A 23,492-nucleotide genomic window follows, 5' to 3' on the forward strand; every position below is an offset into this window, starting at 1 on the left:
CATCGCCGGGCTACCAGGGAAGCAAAGGCCAAAACGTCAGCCTCTCTCTCCTCCTGGACTCCTGGGTCATCCGAAACCCCCAAAATAGCCACCTCAGGACTCATCACCACCCTTGTTTTCAGTACCCTGGACATAACGTCCGTGAATCCCTGCCAGTACCCCCTGAGTTTTGGACAGGCCCAGAACATGTGGACATGGTTCGCTGGTCCTCCCGAACATCTGGCGCACCTGTCCTCTAATCCAAAGAATTTACTCATCTGGGCCACTGTCACGTGGACCCGGTGGACGACCTTAAATTGAATCAGGCTGAGGCTAGCACATGTTGTGGTCGCGTTTACCCTGCTCAACGCCTCCACCCATAAGCCCTCTTCTATCCCACCTCCGAGCTTCTCTTCCCACTTAAGCTTCAGCTCCTCGGTCTGCAACAGTTGTTTGTATATATCTGAGACCCTCCCCCACCCATCCACTGGACACTACCCTGTCCTGGGTTCTCCTAAGTGGCAGGCGTGGGAAGGATGGAATCTGTCTGCGTAGAAAGTCCTGCACCTGCAAATACCTGAAATCATTCCCTCTCGCCAGCCCAAATTTCTCCTCTAGCGCCCTCATGCTCGGGAAGCTCCCTTCCAAGAACAGATCCCCCATCCTCTCAATCCCAGCTCTCCGCAATGCTCGGAACCCACCGTCCATATTCCCCGGGGCAAACCGATGATTGCCGCAAATTGGGGACCAAACTGATGCTCTCACTTCCCCCACGTGCCTTCTCCATTGGCCCCAGATCTGCAAAGTCACCACCACTATAGGGCTGGCGGAGTACTGTGCCGGCGGGAGCGGCAGGGGCGCCGTAACCAGGGCTGCCAAACTGGTGCCCCTGCACAAAGCGGCCTCCATCCGCCCCCAAATCGACCCCGCACCCACCATCCACTTCCTTATCATAGCTATATTGGCCGCCCAGTAGTAATTACTAACGTTTGGCAGTGCCAATCCCCCTTCCCCTCGGTTCCTCTCAAGCATCAATCTCCTCACCTGCGGGGACTTTCCTGCCCACACAAATCCCATAATCATTTTATTGACCTTCTTGAAAAAAGACCGCGGAATGAAAATGGGGAGACACTGGAATACGAACAGGAATCTCGGGAGGATCGTCATTTTAACCGTCTGCACTCTCCCCGCTAGTGTCAGTGGGAGTGCATCCCACCTCCGGAACTCGACCCTCGTTTGCTCCACCAACCGAGATAAGTTCAACTTGTGCAACCGGCCCCAGTCCCGCGCCACCTGTATTTCCAAGTATTTGTTGACGTATTATGCTTGAATTGCTTGTTTAGGGAGGACGTCTGTGTAATGTTAATATGATTCTGTTAAGTGACGTGACCCTTAATTTAACTCCATCTATCATAGTTTTGGTCAGTCAGTGATGTCTGTCTTTATGCCTTTGCAACATCTTGTTCCCATCCACACAAATCGCCATCAGTGGAATTCTCCGTTCCTCAGAGAAAGTGTTGACGCCAGGGCAGGATCGTGGACTTCCACGACAGCAAAGCTGGTGCCGCACCTGGACCGATTCAGCGACCGTTGAGGCGTTGAGGGGCTAGCACCGGCGCCATGTGGAACACAATCTATTCCAGTGAGAAATGGTGTGGGATGCGTCAGATTTGTGATTGACACTCAGGAGGCTGACAAGCTGCAGCCACATATTCACACTTCATTCCCCACACAGACCATCCCAGCCAACAAGATGGCACTAGTTGCGCTGTAGCGTGCCCATTCCATTGATGGGTCGGCTGGGGCCAGAGAGCACCTAGAGGGGTGGCCTGGGGGGAACACCCATACGACCTGTGCCCCTAAGTTCACAGTGGGCAGTCAATGGCGTGTGCAGCAGCATCGCTGCCTTGCAGGTCGCGGCAATGGTGTTCTGTGCCCGTACACTCTGACCCTCCTGGCCACAACCCCCACCACTCCCTCCGGAGGTGGGATGCAGAAGCCCCCCCGTCCAGCGGCACGACTGTCAGCAAACTACAGTGAAGTTGGAACTTTCCTAACCTCCCCCCCTCTCTCTCCATCAGCAGCCACAAGGTCTGTTTCATGATTTTTAAAAGCACAAGTGAACCTCACCGTCGGGAATTTGCCCCGGTTAAGGCGAAGAATCGCAGACGCTCCAGAGAATACCGAGTCAGGCCCGCTAATGATATGCCAAGAGCGTTTACTGTATGTGCGATTTGGCATGAGGTGCCCACCACGATTTTAGCGTCAAAACCGATTCTCCGCCCAATCACATTTCCATATTGTGGCGTCAGCTGATGGAGAATCCCGCCCTATGCCTTCTAACTTAATGTAAGTTACAAAGTTGGATGTACAACTCTGCATTTTTTCATTCAACTGGTACCAAACACTGGAGAATAATACTTGTCACATCCGACCAATTGGAAAATGTTCCAATTAACCCTATGCTCTGTTTTCTGCCTCTCAACTATTAACACCCCATATGCACAATGACAGACAGGAATAGGTTCTCAGGTCCATTCAGCATGTCCTACACAATTGGGCAGGATTCTCCGTTTCACCGCATCTGTTTTCTGGTGTGGTGCGCCCCACAGGCAGCAGGATTCTCCGTCCCGGCATCCGGCCAATGGGGTTTCCCATTGTGGGTACCACCACGCTGTTGGGAAATCCGCAGGCATGAGTGTCCTGACGGTGAAATGGAGGATCCAGCCGACGGAGAATCCAACCCTGTGTGTATTGCACAATGTACACTCCTCACTCCACCTGAAAACATGTGGGGTGTGATCTAATTGAAAAGTTCTAAGTGTGGTAGTGAGCGAGAATTGTCGGATGCTTCCCGATGGCTGATCTGGCGAGATCGCCAGCGGTTCTTAAAGTCAATTAGGGCTGGTATTGATGCCCCACGAGCTTCACGTTTGAAATGAAGGTCGTGCCAGCTGATGTGCCTGGACCCCACCCGGTAGCTCCCTGCTAACGAGGGGGAACAGCTATTAAACCAATCCCGCAGAGCAAACCCCAGACAGCATGCAGCTATGCCACTGCGCAGACCAGCCCCGCCACTACGCAGACCAGCCCCACATTTCGGAGATGCCAACCTGGCCAGACTGTTGGACGTGGTGGAGTCCAGACGGAATTCCCTGTTTCCCCGAGGGGGCTGAAAGTGTCACCAGGAGAACTGACACCCAGTGCCGCAAGAAGCTCAACGACCTCCACCGGATGCACAGGTGAGCTGACAGCAGCCCCCTGGCACCGATCCCGCTTGCCAATGCCAACAACCCCCCCCCCACACAATGAGCCTGAGGTTGGCACCGCACCCCACCCCAGCACAACGTGCCCACCATGCCACCCACCAACACCCCCCCCACCATTCCCAGCAGTGGTGCTCACGCCTGTCCCCCGCCATAACCCCCCACCCGGTGCGGGTTGTGCGGTATTGTGCGACTCACAATACCCTCTCTTTGCCCCTGCAGGAGAAGTTGGCCCATAACAGATGGGAAAGGGCCTAGACGGATGGCGGGGTGCCGGACATCAGAGTCCTCACTCCCTATGAGGAACAGGCCCTGGAGATTGTGAAGATGGCCGAGGACAGAGTGTTCACCAATGATGAGCTTGGCCTACGCCACTGAGGTGACTTTTCCGCCAGTCCTCACCCAGATGGTCTGTCATATGTGTGTTGCATCCGCCAGACATAATGATCCTTCCCTCTCACTGACCACATGTCCCGCAGGATCTCCATCTGATGGTACCGACCCATCCGAGGTGTGTCCCCCCTTCCAAGAGAGAGCACCAAGGATGCTACCATTGACGCGTAACAGCTATAATCCCCACCCTCCACCAGCGCAGAGCCACACACCTCGCTGGGCGACAGTAGTGGACAGGCTTCTGGGGCGCAATCTGGTGAGCACCACACGGATGCTGATGCACATCAGGTGGAGGTAGGAACATCCAGGGGAGATAGCAATCGGACGTCTGCTGCATCCCAGGACCCAGCTGGGTCTCAGACAGATGCCAACCCTCTGGAAGCTGATGCAGAAGCTAGGGTGCAACCATGAGAATCAGAGGGGGATGCCAGCAAACCTCTAGTGGGTCCATAGTCGATTGTAGGAGTCCCAAACGCTACAGATGCAGGAGATGGTGCTGGAAATGCATGGTACCAAGGACAACACTGTTAGGATGGCGAACACAGTGGAGAGCCTGGAGCTCGACATCAGCAACATGAGTGGTGTGTCCAAGGCGTTGCTCAGTCCGTGATGGCCATGGTTGAGGACCTCAACAGCATGTCCCAATCACTGGGGGACGTGACCCAGACCCAGATGGACCTTGCCGATGCGCTGCAGAGTATGTCCCAATCTCAGATGGGCATTGCTCAGGCTCTCCAGTGCAGGCCCCAGCTACTGAAGAACGCGTCCCAGACGCTGGTGGACGTTGATGAAGTACTGCAGAGAGTTGTCCGGTCACGGAGGGGCATCACTGAAACCATCGACACCATGGTGGAGACAATCTCCAATGGCCAGTCACCAGTGAAGCAAAGCCAGAAGATGCAGGGGACTATGGAGCTCACTCCAGCCACCTCTCCATCCCAAGGTGACCCCCAGGGCCCTATGGGCACCAACCGGGAGGAGGGAGCTCTGGTGGCTGGCAGAGAGACGATGTCAGTCACCAGCTCTCCCAAGTCCCACTGTCCTGACAACGGCATGTATTGGGGGTCAGCGTGCGGGTCAGGGTGAAACGGTGAGGCAAGTCAGCCGGAGTTCTCCGGCCTCTGGCTGCACAGATCAACTTGCAATTTAAACATCATTTGCCATTCATGAGCCCAAACCCCCAACACACACACAGAAGCATTGTCTACTGTCTTAACATTAACACAGATCTTAATATCATCTTCAGATGTGCAGTTCATATCCCCAACATCTAAATTCCGATCATTAATAAAAACAATAATGGCCCCAAACCAATTTCTGGCTTGTCAAGTATCCGACATATCCCAACCCATCCAAATGAAGAACTAATCCATCCATCTAGAAATGCATTTTGCCAATGTCCTGCCAGTCAATTCTTAATCCAGCTAGGTATACTACCACTAATAACAGACGCTTCAGCTTCGCAAAATCTTATCAAAGCATTTTGGAGATCTTAGAAACAATGGCCCATAACTTGTGGTTGTAATGACAGCAAAACTGTTAGCATCACTGTTCCATTCCAGAAAGCGAGATTGTGAAGGTAGGAAGCCAGTGGAGCCAATTTATATGAAGTTTAACATTCATTGAAAGAGTTACACATTACAAGCATACACCTCCTAACCCAAAAAACAGTTTTAGTTTATGGCTATTTTGGAGGCTCAAGTCAATGCCAAGTTAATCCCCGTCACCTGCATACAATGAATCACAAATTTACACTCTCCATCATTACTGTATAAAACTGACAACAGCTTCTGGCATCCGTGACGTGAAATTCAACTTCTTGGGTACCATTCTCGCTGAAAAAAACATTGAAATTGTTGTGCCTAGTTGAATGGCATGAAACTTGTTTACTAAATCATAATTATAGTTGAACAACTTCTCTGACCCTGAAAAGCTAATGTGAGTTTCTGCACTGTAGATTCAATGATAATCTATGATTAATCTAGGACAAAGGTTCGGCACAACATCGTGGGCCGAAGGGCCTGTTCTGTGCTGTATTTTCTATGTTCTATGTTCTATAACATTAAAAAATTTCATAATATTTAAAAAAAACATTTTTTTTTGTGTTTGTGACTTTTCAGTTTCAACATTAATCCCATGTGTGTGGTGCAATTTTTATTTTGCCTTCTGTAAAATTATTAAAAAGTAAATTATAATCCATGCTTTGTACTTCCTGCTTTTCAATACGTGTTCAATCTGTTGGCTGGTCAGCCTACTTGACCTCAGTATGGTTGGACACAACAGATCCCCGTAGATGGCGCCATTGTCTGGATCATTGTCTGCTGGGCTTCCATCATCTGCCAACTTTGGAAATTCTGCAAAAAATAGTTTGTCTTGTAAAACATGATATTTTAATTAAATCATGTTGGTTGTGCCCAGTGTGTCCCTCTTTATCCACGTAATATATAGCATCCCTCATGACTCTGTCACACATTTTCCTATTACTAATGTAAAACATGGACCAGGTCATTTGGTTTCCTCTAATTCTGTACTCTTCTATTTTTACTTTGATCTCTAATGCACAGCCTTATTAAATGTCTTCTGGAAATACATTCGGAGCACATCCATCAATGCCCCCCTATCACAATACTAGACTCGTCATGTTCCCCCACATTCAATCTTCACAACAGAGCTTCTTTGGTGGAGCAGTGATAGGAAAGTGCTCTGATTGGAGTGGCTGTACTTGCCATGGTGGAAGCTTCCACATAAAAACTTCTGTTGATGTTTTGTTCAGAATGGGAACTTGCTGCGAGGGGAAATGGAAATCCAATTCTGTATCCGACAACACAAAGACGCACCAAAGTGAACAATCATGAGACTATTTAATACCGTTTATTTTAATTTTGAACCTATTAACCCTGAAGTGTCTTCTTTATTTTCTCTCCATCAAAAAAAATTGGTACACATTCATATGGGCAGCACAGTAGCACAAGTGGCTAGCACTGTGGCTTCACAGTGCCAGGGTCCCAGTTTCGATTCCCCACTGGGTCAATGTCTGTGAGGAGTCTGCACGTTCTCCCCGTGTCTGCGTGGGTTTCCTCCGGGTGCTCCGGTTTCCTCCCACAGTCCAAAAATGTGCAGGTTAGGTGGATTGGCCATGCTAACTTGCCCTTAGTGTCCAAAAAAGGTTAGGAGGGGTTATTGGTTTGCGGGTTACAGGGATAGGGTGGAAGTGAGTACTTAAGTGGGTCGGTGCAGACTCGATGGGCCGAATGGCCTCCTTCTGCACTGTATGTCCTATGATAATATACTATATTAAACTGTCACTGTTTAACTCTTTTTCAGTCTATTTTGTTTAACATTATTTAATTTTCAACTTCTTTAGGTGCATGCCACACTGGAATTGTTTGCTCTTCTCACAGTGGTGTTTGAACTTGCTATGAAGATGAGGTGGTTGGGCTTTCAAACCTTTATTAAGCACAAAAGAACTATGTTGAAAGTAAGTGTTTTAAAAAATATTTTTACAGTTCATGAGAAATAAAGTCAACACAAAATAAGAAATAGGAACAAGAATAGTCCTATATAATTGTAGAGATACCAGCGTTGGACTGGGGTGGACACAGTAAGAAGTCTTACAACACCAGGTTAAAGTCCAACAGGTTTGTTTGGAATCACTAGCTTTCAGAGTGCAGCTCCTTCCTCAGGTGAGCCACACAACCCCGGCCTCCAGATGCCTCCCCCCAACTTACTTCCCAGGGTGTCCATGAGCTCACCCCCACCTCTAAAGGGCAGGCCACCCCCGGCCTGATCTGGCACCTTGGCACTACCGGCCTGGCACCCTGGCAGTGCCTCTGCCAACTTGGCAGTGCCACCAAGGCACCCGGTCCATCTTGTCCATCATGATCAAGATGCAGCAATGCAATATCTAGCATGCTATTGGATGACTTCCATAGGAACATAGGAATTGCTAGATGAGAAAAGACCAAAGTTCATCTGAATGCCATTCTGTAGTTGCATGGCACATGAATAATTAAGTTTTAGATTAATTGTAGCAAATAGTCAATCACTATCAATTAGTTCATAAAAGATCCCAGAATTATGTGGGGAAAACTCAATAGTGGCGAGTTTGGTGAATAAGTTAAAAGCCACTTTTCCCCCTAACAAACTACATTTATCACATGCGTATCTCAGACGATTCATTAAAAATTTTTTTTTAACGTACCCAATTCTTTTTTTTCCAATCAAGGGGCAATTTAGTGTGGCCAATCCACCTAACCTGCACATCTTTTGGTTGTGGGGGTGAAATCCACGCTGACACGGGGAGAATGTGCTAACTTCACACAGACAGTGACCCGGGGCCGGGATCGAACCCAGGTCCTCAGCGCAATAGGCAGCAGTGCTAACAACTGCGCCATTGTGTCACCCTACCTCAGATGATTCATATACTGTTTCCTGAAATGTTATAAAATAAAACATCTAATTTAGATTTGAATGAGTGGCCATCGTCTGAGTGTCAAAACAACTTTGTCTTGAAAGTAATTGCCTTCCCATATGTACATAAATGTGGGTGGCAATACTAGCACAGAAAGACTCCCAAGATAGATAAGAGGAATAGAAAACATTGGGAGAACAATTCACAACCCACTGGACTGAAAGTCCACAGCTTTGCTGGTCCCTTCTTCAGATTTTGAGGTTGCGAGTTATATGAAAGGTCAAAAATCATGCCATTTCCAAGATCCTCTGTTGCTATCCCAAAAGAAGGAATAATACTTAACAGTAGCGTAACTATCAATTTCACGAGCGACATCAAATTCAATGGGGAAACTCACAGCGAGAGTGGAGAGGCACAAATTGCTCAGAATTTGTAGAAGATTAGATCTCAGGCGTATCTTTTCTACTCTACAAATGGATTTTTTTCTTTACAAGTTAGTTAATGGCATGCAACATTAATACATCATTCTAATAGTGCAACTGCCTGGCAATTTCTGGCCCTTTGATCCTCAATTTCTACCAAGTAGAATCCCCAGCCATAAGTTCAGCAGGAGAATCTCCTGCCATAAATCCAGCAGGAGATTGGCTATATTCCAAAGCAATTCAAGGCCTAACTTATCGAATTACATTTCCTTGACTTCCCCATTTTATCTTAAAAAGAAAGTAGATACAAGATGTATACTTCATCGTGCATGTCACTGCACTCATGCTACATGAGGAGGTGGAATATGTTTTGTAAAGACATATTTATTTCACTTTATAAGTAGTTATTCGTTAAGCACTTTTAACACACTAAGAAGTTTAACCTTGTTCCTTTTCTGGTACTTTTGCAGAGTGCAGTTTTGTTTGTACAGTTTATAGAAGTTGTTGTGGTATTAATCAGGCAAACCTCACACGTCCGGGTGACTCGAGCTTTGCGGCCAATCTTTCTGGTAGACTGCAGATATTGTGGTGCGGTGAGAAGGTAAATTTACAGCAATTGGTGTCATTTCTTTCTCAAGAACTCTGTAAATACTAGGTATGCCAAGAAAGCATGGATCAGCAAATTGTTGCAAAATTCCAGCATGAACTTAGAACGCAGGTCTTTAGCTGACAGTTTCAGCACACAAGTTTTCTAAACAGGGTTTTTCATCAACCTTGTCCTAACACTTCCCAAATATTCTCATTGAACAGAGTTCTCTTTCTTTTGAATAATTGATTGGAATTAAACAAATGCAAACTCTTGATTTCACATGGTGATAAATATTTGGAAAACACCAGTAACTCTGTTCTACTACAGTTAAGAACAAAATATGCACAAAATTGATTACAAATATGCTTTCCTCAGTTTCTTTCCTTTTTTTTTGCATCTGCATGTATATTCGCATAGTTTATATTAGTCAGTCTTCAGGTGAAATGGAGAAGTGGATATGGATAAAGGACCAGGGCACACTGATATAATTCAGTCCCCATAAGGTCATATATTCTGTTCTTATTTTTATACTGGTGAGGAGACTTCACTAGTGGTGATGTCACTGGACTCGTAATCCAGAGACACAAACTAATGCTCTGTTGACATGTGTTCAAATCTCACTGGTGGAATTCAAATTCAATTATATTTTCAATTTCTGATTTGAAAGCTAGTCTGAGTAATGGTGACCATGAGACTCTCATCAATTGTTGTAAAAAAAACCTCTACTTCATTGATGCCATTTAGAGAAGGATATCATCCTTACCTGGTGTGGCCTATATGTGAATTCAGACTCACAGCAATGTGGTTGACTCTTAACTGCCCTCTGAAATGGCCGAGCAAGCCACTCAGTTCAAGGGCAACTTGGGATGGGCAGCAATTGCTGGCCTTGCCAGCAATGCCTACATTCGAAGAAAGAATAAGAAAAAGAAACTAAGATTCTGCATATCATTACAGTTTACATGAAGATTTTCTATTATAAATATGTATAATATTTTCTATTATAATTGGGTTATGGGGAGAAGGCAGGAGAATGGGGGTGAGAATAATATCAGCCATGACTCGATGGGCCAAGTGGCCTAATTCTGCTCCTATGTCTTATGATCTTATGTACATAGGAATTTTTTTAAAATACCTTTAATCGGTTTTTAACATTTTATACATAAAACAAAACAATGTAAAACAACAAGTACAACAGAATCCCCCTCTACCAACCAACATCCCAATAGCTCAAAGAATAGCATCCCCCCCCCCCCCCCCCCCCCCCCCCCCCCCCCAGCAGCTGCCGGTAACCAACTCTTTAAAGTGAAGAATAAACAGACCACATTTCTTGTTGAACCCCTCAATCACCCCCCTCAAGATAACCTCAACCTTCTCCAAATACAGGTCCCCAAACCACACTGAGGCACTGGGAGAGAGGCTGACGTCCACCCCAACAGGACCAGCATGCAAGCAATCAGCTAGGCGAAGGCTAAAACGTGGCCCCTGCTCCCGTCTGCAGCTCCGGCAGGTCCGCCATCCCAAATATGACCCCCAAGGAACAGGGCTCCAAATCCAAACGCAAGACCGCCGACACGGTGCTGAGAAACAACCCCCAAAATGTCTCCAACTTTGGGCAAACCAGAACATATGTACATGGTTGGCCAGACCTCTCCCACACTGCTTGCAAATGTCCTCCACTCCTTCAAACAGCCGGTTCATCCTCAACCTCATCAGGCACGCCCCTGTGCACCATCTTTAACTGTATTGACCCCAACCTTACACCCGAGGTTGAGGCATTCACCCTCTGCAACATCTCACACCACAACCCCACCTCCAATGCCACCCTCTGCTCCTCCTCCCACTTGGCCTTAACCCCCTCCGGCGACACCATATCCTCCTGCGAAATCTTCCCATAAATCGGCCAGGTGACCACACCCCGCTTTTCCATTTCCCGAAATCTAGCATCCCAGTCATGCCGGCTCAAACTCAAGCATCAGCTTCGACCCCGCCCCTAATTTAAGATGCTGCCGAAATTGCCTCCATATCTTCAGCATGACTACCACCACCGGACAACCGAGTATTTCCCTGGGGCAAACGGGGACGGCACTGTTGCCAGCTCCCACAACCCCGACACCGTTGCCAGCTCCCACAACCCGACCCTCGACACGATCTGCCTCCATCCACATCCGCATCACCTCCGGCTCCTTACCCCAACCTTGCACCTTCTCGACGCTCGCCACCCAATAGTAATACATCAGATGGGGCAGAACTAAACCCTCTAACTGTCGTCCTCTTTGAAGGACCGTCTTCCGAATCCTCTCCACCTTACACACCTCTACAAATGTCAAAATCAACCATTCCATCTCCATAAAAAATGTCTTTGGCAAAAAGACCAGTAAGCACGTGAATGAAAATCTAAACCGTGGCAAGATATTCATCTTTACTGCCTGCACCCAGCCTGCCAATGATAGGGGGAAGCTGTCCCACCTCAACAAATCTGCCTTGACCCTACCCACCAGACTTGTTATATTCAATTTTCAGAGCCAGGTCTAGTCCCAACCCACCTGCACCCCCTGGTACCTGAAGTGAGTAGTCCCCACATGAAATGGCAATCCCACCCCAAGCCAGCTCCCGCACCCAAAAAGCACTCGCTTTTCTCCAAAATCAATTTGGATCCCGAAAAAGCCCCAAATCGCCTCAGCAGGACCATTATATCCCACACTGTGGGACCCGGGTTAGAAATATACATGAAAAGGTTGGCAGTGTACAGGGAAATCTTATGCCCCACCCCCACCCCTCACTATCCCCCTCCACTTGGCCGTAGAGCTCTATTACCAGAACAAACAAAATGGGGGACTTGGGTCACCCCTGTTTCGTTCCCCTATGCAGCTGAAAATATCCTGAGTTCACCTCATTTGTACAAGCACTCGCCTTCTGTTCCTTATATAATAATTTGGCACACACCACAAACTTAGCCCCAATCCCAAACTGCTCCAACACCACAAACAAATAGCTCCGCTCTATTCGATCAAACGCTTTCTCTGCATCCACCGCCACTTCCAGCTCTGCCTCCCCTTCTGATGGGAAGAGCACCACGCTTTAGCAAGTGCCGCACATTCGAGGGCAACTGCCTACCCTTCACAAACTTGTCTGATCCTCCCCAATCACCTGCGGAAGGCACTCCTCAAACCTAAGTGCCAACACTTTGGCAAGAATCCTGGAATCCACATTTACCAGAGATATTGGCCATACGACCCACACTCCACCGGGTCCTTATCCTTTTTTAACAACAGCAAAATAGATGCCTGTCCCATCGTCTTTGGGTGTGCCCCCTTAGCCACCGTGTCCTCAAACATCTCCACCAACAACGGCGCCAGCCTATCCTACATAAGAATTTATAGTGAAAGAAGATAAGTGAATAGAATATTTTAAATATAGTATAAACATTGGGTTTCAGTTGATTTATGTGCAACTGCAGCTGAGTGAACCAAGTGGAATAAGATAAATACACATCTTTTGTGGTGCTTACACTAAGATTCCACTTTGTTTCACTTTGATTTGTAGATGTAATTTGATAACTTTAGTTATTTTAAATTATTAATGTAATTTCACAAAATGGCACATAGATCTGTTTGACACTCCGTTAGTAATACTTAGCAAACTTAATGAATGAACATTTTTGCTCCAGTGTGAACCCAATTATTGTGTCAAAATTACATTGTTCATCTGTTAATTACATTGTTTTTTTAAGTTTACAAAATATAAAGCTCTTTCTTGCCCACTGACTTGCATGCTATTGTAATTTCTTGTATATAAAAATGAAGGCTAATTTCAGCAGTTCTGTTGTAAATAATACTTAAAATACTTGCCCTGCCCTCTTCCTCATTGGGTTGAAAATGCAGAAGCTTAGTAGCTGTGAAATGCTTGGCAAAGGCCAGAAGGGAGAAATTTTAAATCAAAAGAATAAATTCTTTAAACATTTTGAAATTCTCACTGCGACAGTATTTCCTCTTTATCATAAATAAAATAATATGTGCAGTTCCATATATTTTTAACAAAAGCAATATAAGGCCAAATTGAAACTCTCTTTTTTTTAATCTAGTTGATTTCTCCTATGGGTTTTAATGACATCCTCATTTAAAATTAACACCTATAGAACATAGAACATAGAACGATACAGCGCAGTACAGGCCCTTCGGCCCATGATGTTGCACCGAAACAAAAGCCATCTAACCTACACTATGCCATTATCATCCATATGTTTATCCAATAAACTTTTAAATGCCCTCAATGTTGGCGAGTTCACTACTGTAGCCTATCTATGAGTAGGTATGACAAGTTAGTTCTCATTATTTTTGTTTTCTCAATTCCCAGAAATTTGCGTCAGATCTTCCAGTCTCTTCCACCCTTTATTGACATTTTATCATTACTACTTTTCTTCATGGTCATTTTTGCCGTCTTAGGTAAGTTCTTATGTACTTAGTTTATGATTTATTTTCACTGTACATGGACCCTACCCTATCTAAATATGTTTCTTACTACTATATTAAACTCACATATTAGAGTTTATCATTTGAAGCATTGGGACCAATTGATCTGTCTGATATTTATTTGATTTTTGAGCTTGAAAAATATTATTACGAACAAATCGTGAACTAATTAAATTATCAATATTAACCTTTAAACATGTAGGGAAGCTAAATTTAATGGAATATTGAGAAGACAGAGGCGTTAAGTAAATGATGCTGAGTGACAGCCTGCTTCAGGTTTTGCGAAGAAAAAAGGTCCGAATCGTAACTCCAAAATGGCTCCCAAATGTGTTGGGGTCAGGTGAGATGTTAAAACTAAGAAAGATCTCAAATCCATTTCCAACCTGCCCAGCATGTGGGAAACCCCAAATTTAATGAGTTTTCTGATAGAAATTCTGCCTTCTGTCTACACAGCCTGTTTCTGTAATATTTGTGTTCAGAATACTCAATGGCTTTTTGGGAAGATGCAGAGGGCGCGATTTTCCCAAAAGGGAACAAAGTCCCCTAGCGAGCACGTTTAGCTGCGTGTTTCCAGCACTCGCAATGCCGAGGAATACATGACTATTCAACTCGACTCGCGTTGAATAAGGGGCCTGAATGGAGAACATGCAGCCGAGGTCCACAAAACAATCCCCGACCTACCCCCATGCGTTTAGCTGCGTGTTTCCCCCGCACTCACAGTCCTGAGAAACACATGACTATTCAACGCGACTCATGTTGAATAAGGAGCCTGAATGGGGAACATACAGCCGAGGCCCACAAAACAATCCCCAACCCGCCCACCCCCATGCCAGGTAACCCCAGCCAAATCATGCAGGCACAATAAATGCCAGCTTGGTGTCTTGACAGTGCCAACCTGTGCACCTTGGCAGTGCTCATGCCAGCTGGCAGTGCCAGGATACCCAGGCAGCACCAACCGTGCCAGGACACCACCTTGCCCAAAGGGCATGCAGCTGGTGGGTCTCTGACCCCTTGGAGATCCCCGTGAGTGCCGTTCCATCTGGTCCCCATTACCAGTACCAAGCGGCGCTCACCCCAGATCTTTAAGGAGAAGCGATTGAATCCCAAAGCCTCAGGTACCTCGGGAATCTGCACATTAGAGTGAAGCTAGCTGTCTTGCTCTAGTATGCAGATTTGCTAAAAAGTGGGCGGGATTCAAATTGCAACGTCTCGCGAGATTGCATTGAATCTCGCGAGGCGTTGCGAGCCCCCCCGCCCGCCGCCCCCCCCCCCCCCCCCCGGCCCGTGATGCAGTCATGCGTCCTGTCTTGTGTCTTGCAGGAGCTGCTGGTAATGGGGCAAACCCTTCTGGTGTCCCCCAGCCACAGCCAGAACCCCAGTGACGAGAATGACACCGAATCAGACGGGAGCCCTCGACCTGCCTCCCAGGATACCTCGGAGCTCGAGCACAGGGATGACACTGATTTCCTGTCACAGCTTTCTCCAACACCCTCACCATCCCAGAGACACTGACCTCGTTTAGGCACTTTAGTGAAGAAGCCGCTGGACCACTAATTGGTGCGCACCACAGACATACTCCGGTACAGCAGATGGAGTTAGGAATTCCCAAGGGGGCGCATGGTCGGAGGGCTGGCCAACCCCAGGGACTAGCTGCCGTCCAGACAGGTTTCAGGCTTCTGGAATGGACGGTCCCATTGATTGTGGAGATTCAGTTGCAGAGCCAGGGACTACATGAGGGGTTGTCGGCGAGCATCCAGCACCTACAGGTGCAGTTCGAGGAGTGCAACCGTGTGCAGGAAGTGATGCCAACCACGTGTGCCACCCAGGCCAACACAGCATGGGTGGCGCCCGTGATGGAGGTCTTAGGGACGAAGATTTTAGCCATGGATCAATATGTCCAAGGCCTGGGGTACTCTGCACAGGATGTGGGCGAGGCCCAGGACAGGGCTGCCCTATCACAGGCAGCCATGTGCCAGGGCCACATGGACATTGCAGCGGTACTCCTGAGCATGGTCCAGTCACAGCGGGCCATGGCTGAGGGCATCGGCGGCACTACCCAGATGCTGGCCGATGTGGCACAGATCCAGAAGGAGGTGTCGCAGTCACTGGCTCATGTGACACAGACCCAGAAGGTCGTCACTCAGTCACAGCGTGATGTGGTGTCGTCCCAGAGGGAGATGGTACACGCCCTGTGTTGGGGTTGTGGCGCAACGGTAGCGTGTCTGACTCCAGATCAGAAGGTTGCGTGTTCAAATCACGTTGGGCTCACTGAGTGATTCTTCTTTGTTCTTTAGGGTTTTGGCCAAGGGTGGTATCATGACCAGCACAGGCTTGGAGGGCCAAAGGGCCTGTTCCTGTGCTGTATTGTTCTTTGTTCTTTGAGTGTCGAGACCCTGATCGGGATGGGAGTGGGCCTCCAGGACTGGCAACTCAAGGTGGCGATGGAGCATTAGGGGTTAACTCTGCTTGCCTCCCGTCCCATGGAGTCGCCCAGGGGCCATCGGGCACACTGAGGGAGGAGGAGGTGATGGGGCCCGTGCCGGTGATTCCTACAGGGAAGGCATCGGAACACTGCAACAGCTCGTACTCCCCTCTCCTGTTCCTGGCACATCACATGGGTAGCGGGCAGAACTGGGTGGCACCACGCCACAGAGACACCGGGTCACCCCAAAAGACGGCCCCCAAAGGGGACCTAGGTCACAAGTCGGGGATCACAGCAGGCTGCCTCCACTCCTGTTGGACCATCTGAGAATTCAGCTAGGCATAGTGTTAGGGCCTGTAAAGCTAGAAAGGTATACAATTAAGTTGGCACGGGTGCAGGGCACAGCTTAGCGATAGGGGCTAGGACAAACCTGTATGTATGTTTTCGGATTAAACCCCTGTGCACAATGTTACAACCTGCGTCGGTGCTCCGTCAGAAGTGTGTGAGGGGTGGACTGGTCTTGGTTGGTCGCAGTGGTGGTGGTGTGTGTGGCGGGGAGGGGGGGGGGGGGATGGGCAAGGTGGGCTTGGCCCAGGGACTGCAGTTCCGTCACCAGTCCGGTGTCACCCCCCCCAAACCACACCTCCGCCACCCCAGGGATTTGGTGAGACCGTGTGATGGAATTGCCAGTTTACATGCAGGGATCACCCAGGTGGGCGGTGGTAAGTGCCACCATGAGCAGGAGTCAGACATTGTCAAACGATGTGGAACACCACAGCGCATCAGAGTTGTCATCATCCATTCCTTGGACCATACCTGCTGTGACTGCCAAGCCAGGCCCCTCTCCCCCACCCCACAAAGCGCTATACTGGAGGGCCCCTCCAGAGCGGTCCAGGCATCTGACAAGCATCTTCAGGGTGCCGAAGCACTGCTTGTACACGCTTCTGGTTGCTGCATCATTGTAGTGGGTCTCCGCATCGGTCTGTGACCTCCAGATAGACGTCATCAGCCATGACCACATTGAGTAACCCATGTCACCCAGGAGCCAACCCGCCAGCCGGGGGTTTGCCTCAAAGAGGCCAGGAACCGTCAAGTGTGCCAGGATGAAGGCATGATGCACACCGCCCGGTTAATGGATGCAGACGTGCGTGATGCGCAGCTGATGGTCACACACCAGCTGCACGTTCATTGGGTGAAACTCTTTTCGGTTTGTGTAGAGTGGCCTCTCATCTGCAGGTGCTCGTAGAGCAAGTGGCATCCCATCGTTCAACCCCCGGGACCCGGGGCATCTCGGCGATGGCAGCGAACATTGCTGCCCAGGCATCCTGGTGGGCTCGGTCCATATTGAAATGGATGTATTGTGGGCGACATGGTGGCGCAGTTGTTAGTACTGCTACCTGAGGAGCAGGGTTCAATTCCGGCCCCGGGTCACTATCAATGTCGAGTTTTCACATTCTCCCCTTGTCTGCATGGGTTTCACCCCCACAACCCAAAGATGTGCAGGTTAGGTGGATTGGCCACACTAAATTGCCCCTTAATTGGAAAAAAATAATTGGGTACGCTAAATTTATTTTTTGTAAATGGATATATTGTGCTGCCTGGGCATATAAGGCGTGGATGCACCTGTCCACCAAGCTATATGAGATCCCAGACAGGTCCCCACTCGGCGACTAGAAGGACCCCGTGATGCAGAGGTTCAGGTCAAACGTCACCTTGATGGCCACTGGGAGCAGGTGTCCTCCCCCATTCCCCCACGATGCCAGTTGCACCGTGATCAGGCAGATATGTCGCACTGTCCCCCTGCTCTGCCAGAGTCTTCTCCCGGTCCGGCAGGTTCTCGAATGACGGGCGCTGCCTGTACTCACGAGGCCTCATGCAATACCTGCTTAGCATCTCCTCCATGTTGTTATGTGGCCGGCTCTCTGTCCTCAACGACTGCCTCCTGTTCCTCTGCGGCAAGCTCCACTCCTGCAGCTTCCTCCTCCTAGAGATCTCCAGCTCGTAAAGCCTCAGTGCATCCCCCACGGCTGCGGTGACTAGGAGGAAGGCCACCATTGCCGGTTGAATTCTAATATCCATTGTCTGCAGGGAGTGAAAGGCCGACATGTTAGCATGGTGTGTACCCCATGCCTAATCAGGTCCAACGGGCTACATGGTGGCCCCTGTTGGCACTGTAGACCGTCCCCGCACTCCTGGCCCCATCTGTGCCCGACACCCTGTCGGCCACTGGCCCTGACGCTCGTCACTGATGCCAGGGGTATCGTAGGCTGGCAGGGTTCTTGCCAGCGATATGCTCTGGTCTCGCTGGCACCCCCTGTAAGGGCTACTGTGGACGTTGCCCGCATACTGCCCTGCCGGCGGGTGGCAGCTGGTTGGGGGAGGGTGTGCTATAGCAATGGGTGGGGTGCGGTGTGGGGGCTGGGGTGCAGGCATGGTGGAGGGTGGGGACTGGGATGTGGTGGTGAGGAGACACCCATATGGCCAGTGGCACTCTGCACAAGCATGGGTCAGGATGGGTGGTCAGTGTGGTTGGTGAGTGACAAGGTGGTTGCCTTGCAGGCCGTGGCAATGGCTGTCCATGCCTGGACACCGCCCCTGTCCCGTGGGGGGGGGGGTCACCCTGGCCCAATGGCCTGTGACGACCCCACACCCAGGCCTGGCAGAGGCCCACCCCCACCCCAGCCATCCCGGCCAGTTTCAGGACCAGCAGCCCACAGTCGTGCCTCTGCAAGTCCTACTTCCTCTCTCTCCCTCATGAGCCAAGGTGCCTGTTCCCCAACATTTGAAAGTACAAGTGAACCTTGGCATCGTGAATTCCCCGAGAATTGCGGGGGCCCTGGAGAATACCGGGTCAGGCCCGCTAATGATATGCAAATGGCATTTACTGTATGTGTGGAGTGGAACGCATTGCACTGGAGAATTCCGATTTGGCATGAACCTGGCACCCGCCACAATTTCGGCATCAGAACTGATTCTCCGCCCAATTGCGATTTTGGCGTCGGCCAACGGAGAATCTCGCTCAATATTTTCCTGCCTTATACATTCCCTAGCCTGTTTTGACAGAACAAAATGATCAGTTGCTTCTAGGTGTGATCAATAGTCTTCCATCCATTTAAATCTACAGAGATAAATCAATACCATCTCACTGATGCTTCCTGAGTTGAAATTACTCCAGGATGTGTGTGGGTTCCTGGATAACATGCCTTATTGGAGTGGCTTTTAGTGCAAGTGGAAATTCTAGATGGTTGGTTTCTATGAAGGGGAAATGAGCCAGGATATCATCAGGAGATATTTTCAGTATGGACCTTGAGTATCTTGCATTGATCAGCTCAGATTCGCAACAATATCAAATCTCTTTTTTTTTAATTTAGAGTACCCAATTCTTTTATTCCAATTAAGGGGCAATTAAGTATGGCCAATTCACCTACCCTGCACATCTTTTTGGGTTGTGGGGGTGACACCCACGCAGACACGGAAGAATGTGCAAACTCCACACGGACAGTGACCCGGAGCCGGGACCGAACCCAGGTCCTCAGCGCTGTGAGGCAGCAGTGCTAACCACTGCACCACCATGCCACCCATCAAGGAGCATGGAGGAGTCTAGCTCAAAATTTGTCCATTCCTTCCTACTGAGCTTGGAGTCCATTGTACAAAGAACAAACAAAGAACAAAGAAATGTACAGCACAGGAACAGGCCCTTCGGCCCTCCAAGCCCGTGCCGACCATGCTGCCCGATTAAACTACAATCTTCTACACTTCCTGGGTCCGTATCCCTCTATTCCCATCCTATTCACGTATTTGTCAAGATGCCCCTTAAATGTCACTATCGTCCCTGCTTCCACCACCTCCTCCGGTAGCGAGTTCCAGGCACCCACTACCCTCTGCGTAAAAAACTTGCCTCGTACATCTACTCTAAACCTTGCCCCTCTCACCTTAAACCTATGCCCCCTAGTAATTGACCCCTCTACCCTGGGGAAAAGCCTCTGACTATCCACTTTGTCTATGCCCCTCATAATTTTGTATACCTCTATCAGGTCTCCCCTCAACCTCCTTCGTTCCAGTGAGAACAAACCGAGTTTATTCAACCGCTCCTCATAGCTAATGCCCTCCAGACCAGGCAACATTCTGGTAAATCTCTTCTGCACCCTCTCTAAAGCCTCCACATCCTTCTGGTAGTGTGGCGACCAGAATTGAACACTATACTCCAAGTGCGGCCTAACTAAGGTTCTATACAGCTGCAACATGACTTGCCAATTCTTATACTCAATGCCCCGGCCAATGAAGGCAAGCATGCCGTATGCCTTCTTGACTACCTTCTCCACCTGTGTTGCCCCTTTCAATGACCTGTGGACCTGTACTCCTAGATCTCTTTGACTTTCAATACTCTTGAGGGTTCTGTATATTCCCTACCTGCATTAGACCTTCCAAAATGCATTACCTCACATTTGTCCGGATTAAACTCCCATCTGCCATCTCTCCGCCCAAGTCTCCAAACAATCTAAATCCTGCTGTATCCTCCGACAGTCCTCATCGCTATCCGCAATTCCACCAACCTTTGTGTCGTCTGCAAACTTACTAATCAGACCAGTTACATTTTCCTCCAAATCATTCATATATACTACAAAGAGCAAAGGTCCCAGCACTGATCCCTGTAGAACACCACTGGTCACAGCCCTCCAATTAGAAAAGCATCCTTCCATTGCTACTCTCTGCCTTCTATGGCCTAGCCAGTTCTATATCCACCTTGCCAGCTCACCCCTGATCCCGTGTGACTTCACCTTTTGTACTAGTCTACCATGAGGGACCTTGTCAAAGGCCTTACTGAAGTCCATATAGACAACATCCACTGCCCGACCTGCATCAATCATCTTAGTGACCTCCTCGAAAAACTCTATCAAGTTAGTGAGACACGACCTTCCCTTCACAAAACCGTGCTGCCTCTCACTAATACGTCCATTTGCTTCCAAATGGGAGTAGATCCTGTCTCGAAGAATTCTCTCCAGTAATTTCCCTACCACTGAAGTAAGGCTCACCGGCCTGTAGTTCCCGGGATTATCCTTGCTACCCTTCTTAAACAGAGGAACAACATTGGCTATTCTCCAGTCCTCCGGGACATCCCCTGAAGACAGCGAGGATCCAAAGATTTCTGTCAAGGCCTCAGCAATTTCCTCTCCAGCCCCCTTCAGTATTCTGGGGTAGATCCCATCAGGCCCTGGGGACTTATCTACCTTAATATTTTTTAAGACACCCAACACCTCGTCTTTTTGGATCTCAATGTGACCCAGGCTATCTACACACCCTTCTCCAGACTCAACATCTACCAATTTCTTCTCTTTGGTGAATACTGATGCAAAGTATTCATTTAGTACCTCGCCCATTTCCTCTGGCTCCACACATAGATTCCCTTGCCTATCCTTCAGTGGGCCAACCCTTTCCCTGGCTACCCTCTTGCTTTTATGTACGTGTAAAAAGCCTTGGGATTTTCCTTAACCCTATTTGCCAATGACTTTTCGTGACCCCTTCTAGCCCTCCTGACTCCTTGCTTAAGTCCTTCCTACATTCCTTATATTCCACGCAGGCTTCGTTTGTTCCCAGCCTTTTAGCCCTGACAAATGCCTCCTTTTTCTATTTGACGAGGCCTACAATATCTCTCGTCATCCAAGGTTCCCGAAAATTGCTGTATTTATCCTTCTTCCTCACAGGAACATGCCTGAATTCCTGAATTCCTTTCAACTGCCACTTGAAAGCCTCCCACATGTCAGATGTTGATTTGCCCTCAAACATCCGCCCCCAATCTATGTTCTTCAGTTCCCGCCTAATATTGTTATAATTAGCCTTCCCCCAATTTAGCACATTCATCCTAGGACCACTCTTATCCTTGTCCACCAGTACTTTAAAACTTACTGAATTGTGGTCACTGTTACCGAAATGCTCCCCTACTGAAACATCTACCACCTGGCCGGGCTCATTCCCCAATACCAGGTCCAGTACCGCCCCTTCCCTAGTTGGACTGTCTACATATTGTTTTAAGAAGCCCTCCTGGATGCTCCTTACAAACTCCGCCCCGTCTAAGCCCCTGGCACTAAGTGAGTCCCAGTCAATATTGGGGAAGTTGAAGTCTCCCATCACCACAACCCTGTTGTCTTTACTCTTTTCCAAAATCTGTCTACCTATCTGCTCCTCTATCTCCCGCTGGCTGTTGGGAGGCCTGTAGTAAACCCCCAACATTGTGACTGCACCCTTCTTATTCCTGATCTCTACCCATGGCAACAACATCATAGTTCCAAGTACTAATCCAAGCTCTAAGTTCATCTGCCTTACCCGTAATACTTCTTGCATTAAAACATATGCACTTCAGGCCACCAGACCCGCTGTGTTCAGCAACTTCTCCCTGTCTGCTCTGCCTCAGAGCCACACTGTCCCTATTCCCTAGTTCTCCCTCAATGCTCTCACCTTCTGACCTATTGCTCCCGTGCCCACCCCCCTGCCTTACTAGTTTAAACCCTCCCGTGTGACACTAGCAAACCTCGCGGCCAGGATATTTATGCCTCTCCGGTTTAGATGCAATCCGTCCTTCTTATACAGGTTACACCTGCCCCGGAAGAGCTCCCAGTGGTCCAGATAATGGAAACCCTCCCTCCTACACCAGCTGTTTAGCCACGTGTTTAGCTGCTCTATCTTCCTATTTCTAGCCTCACTGGCACGTGGCACAGGGAGTAATCCCGAGATTACAACCCTCGAGGTCCTGTCTTTTAACTTTCTGCCTAGCTCCCTGAACTCCTGCTGCAGGACCTCATGCCCCTCCATTGTAGTGGCCAACTCCATGGTAATACTTTGAGATCCAACTGTGATGTAGCATCTGATGGCCATTTTCTTAGTTTCCATTGCGACACATCTGAGTGAAAGCTCAGGCTGAGGTCCTGCGATCTCTGCTTGCTGTCATACAGGTTGAGATTGCCAGTGTTCGAATGGCCGAGAAAGGTCTCACAGCAGTCCTGCAATCTGTGCTTCAGCATTGCTGAGGGACCAGTTAGGGGAGTGGCACTGGCTCCCTTGTATATATATCTCTGGGGCAGCATGCCACTCCTGCAAGACAGACTCAAGTTGAGTATTGAATGGATCAATGGATGTTTTATTCGATAAAATTGGAAAGGGATGGTTGCTTTGTGGTGCCTTTTATTTCAGCATTGCGATCAGGAGAACACTGTGATGGTCCATAGCAGCTGGATGGTGAGATACAGAAGCAGGGGTCCTAGGGATTTCTTCAAGGGAATCAGAGCCTGATAAGATGAACACAGACATGGCTTCCAGTCTGTGAATGTGTCAGCTGTTTTCTCCCTTCTCCTTTCCCCCTCTTCCTCATGAAGCAGTCTTTGAAGCCATGGTGGAAAGAGTTGCTTTCTCAATATGGCCAGGTTGTGGATGATGCAGGAGGCACAGGGCGACACACTCCTTCAGGTTCTGGAGGCTCCTCCCACCCCAAGCATTCCAGTCAATGGAAATGTTGCTTCAGGATATCGATGTTCTGCTTCACACTATCC

At 48.7% G+C, this 23,492-nt stretch overlaps 1 protein-coding gene across 3 annotated transcripts in view; it reads left to right on the forward strand.

Annotated features, from left to right (window-relative positions):
• Positions 1 to 23,492, forward strand: part of tpcn1 (two pore segment channel 1) — a 138,263-nt gene that overhangs the window by 66,512 nt on the left and 48,259 nt on the right. For all 3 annotated transcript variants that reach the window (XM_072496239.1, XM_072496247.1, XM_072496254.1), the window contains exons 4-6: positions 7,003 to 7,116; positions 8,942 to 9,072; positions 13,414 to 13,502. In XM_072496239.1, coding sequence (XP_072352340.1) covers positions 7,003 to 7,116; positions 8,942 to 9,072; positions 13,414 to 13,502 — 334 coding nt within the window. The remainder of the gene's footprint in view (positions 1 to 7,002; positions 7,117 to 8,941; positions 9,073 to 13,413; positions 13,503 to 23,492) is intronic.

Source organism: Scyliorhinus torazame, chromosome 1 (genome assembly GCF_047496885.1).
Source record: "Scyliorhinus torazame isolate Kashiwa2021f chromosome 1, sScyTor2.1, whole genome shotgun sequence".
Classification (NCBI taxonomy): Eukaryota; Metazoa; Chordata; class Chondrichthyes; order Carcharhiniformes; family Scyliorhinidae; genus Scyliorhinus; species Scyliorhinus torazame.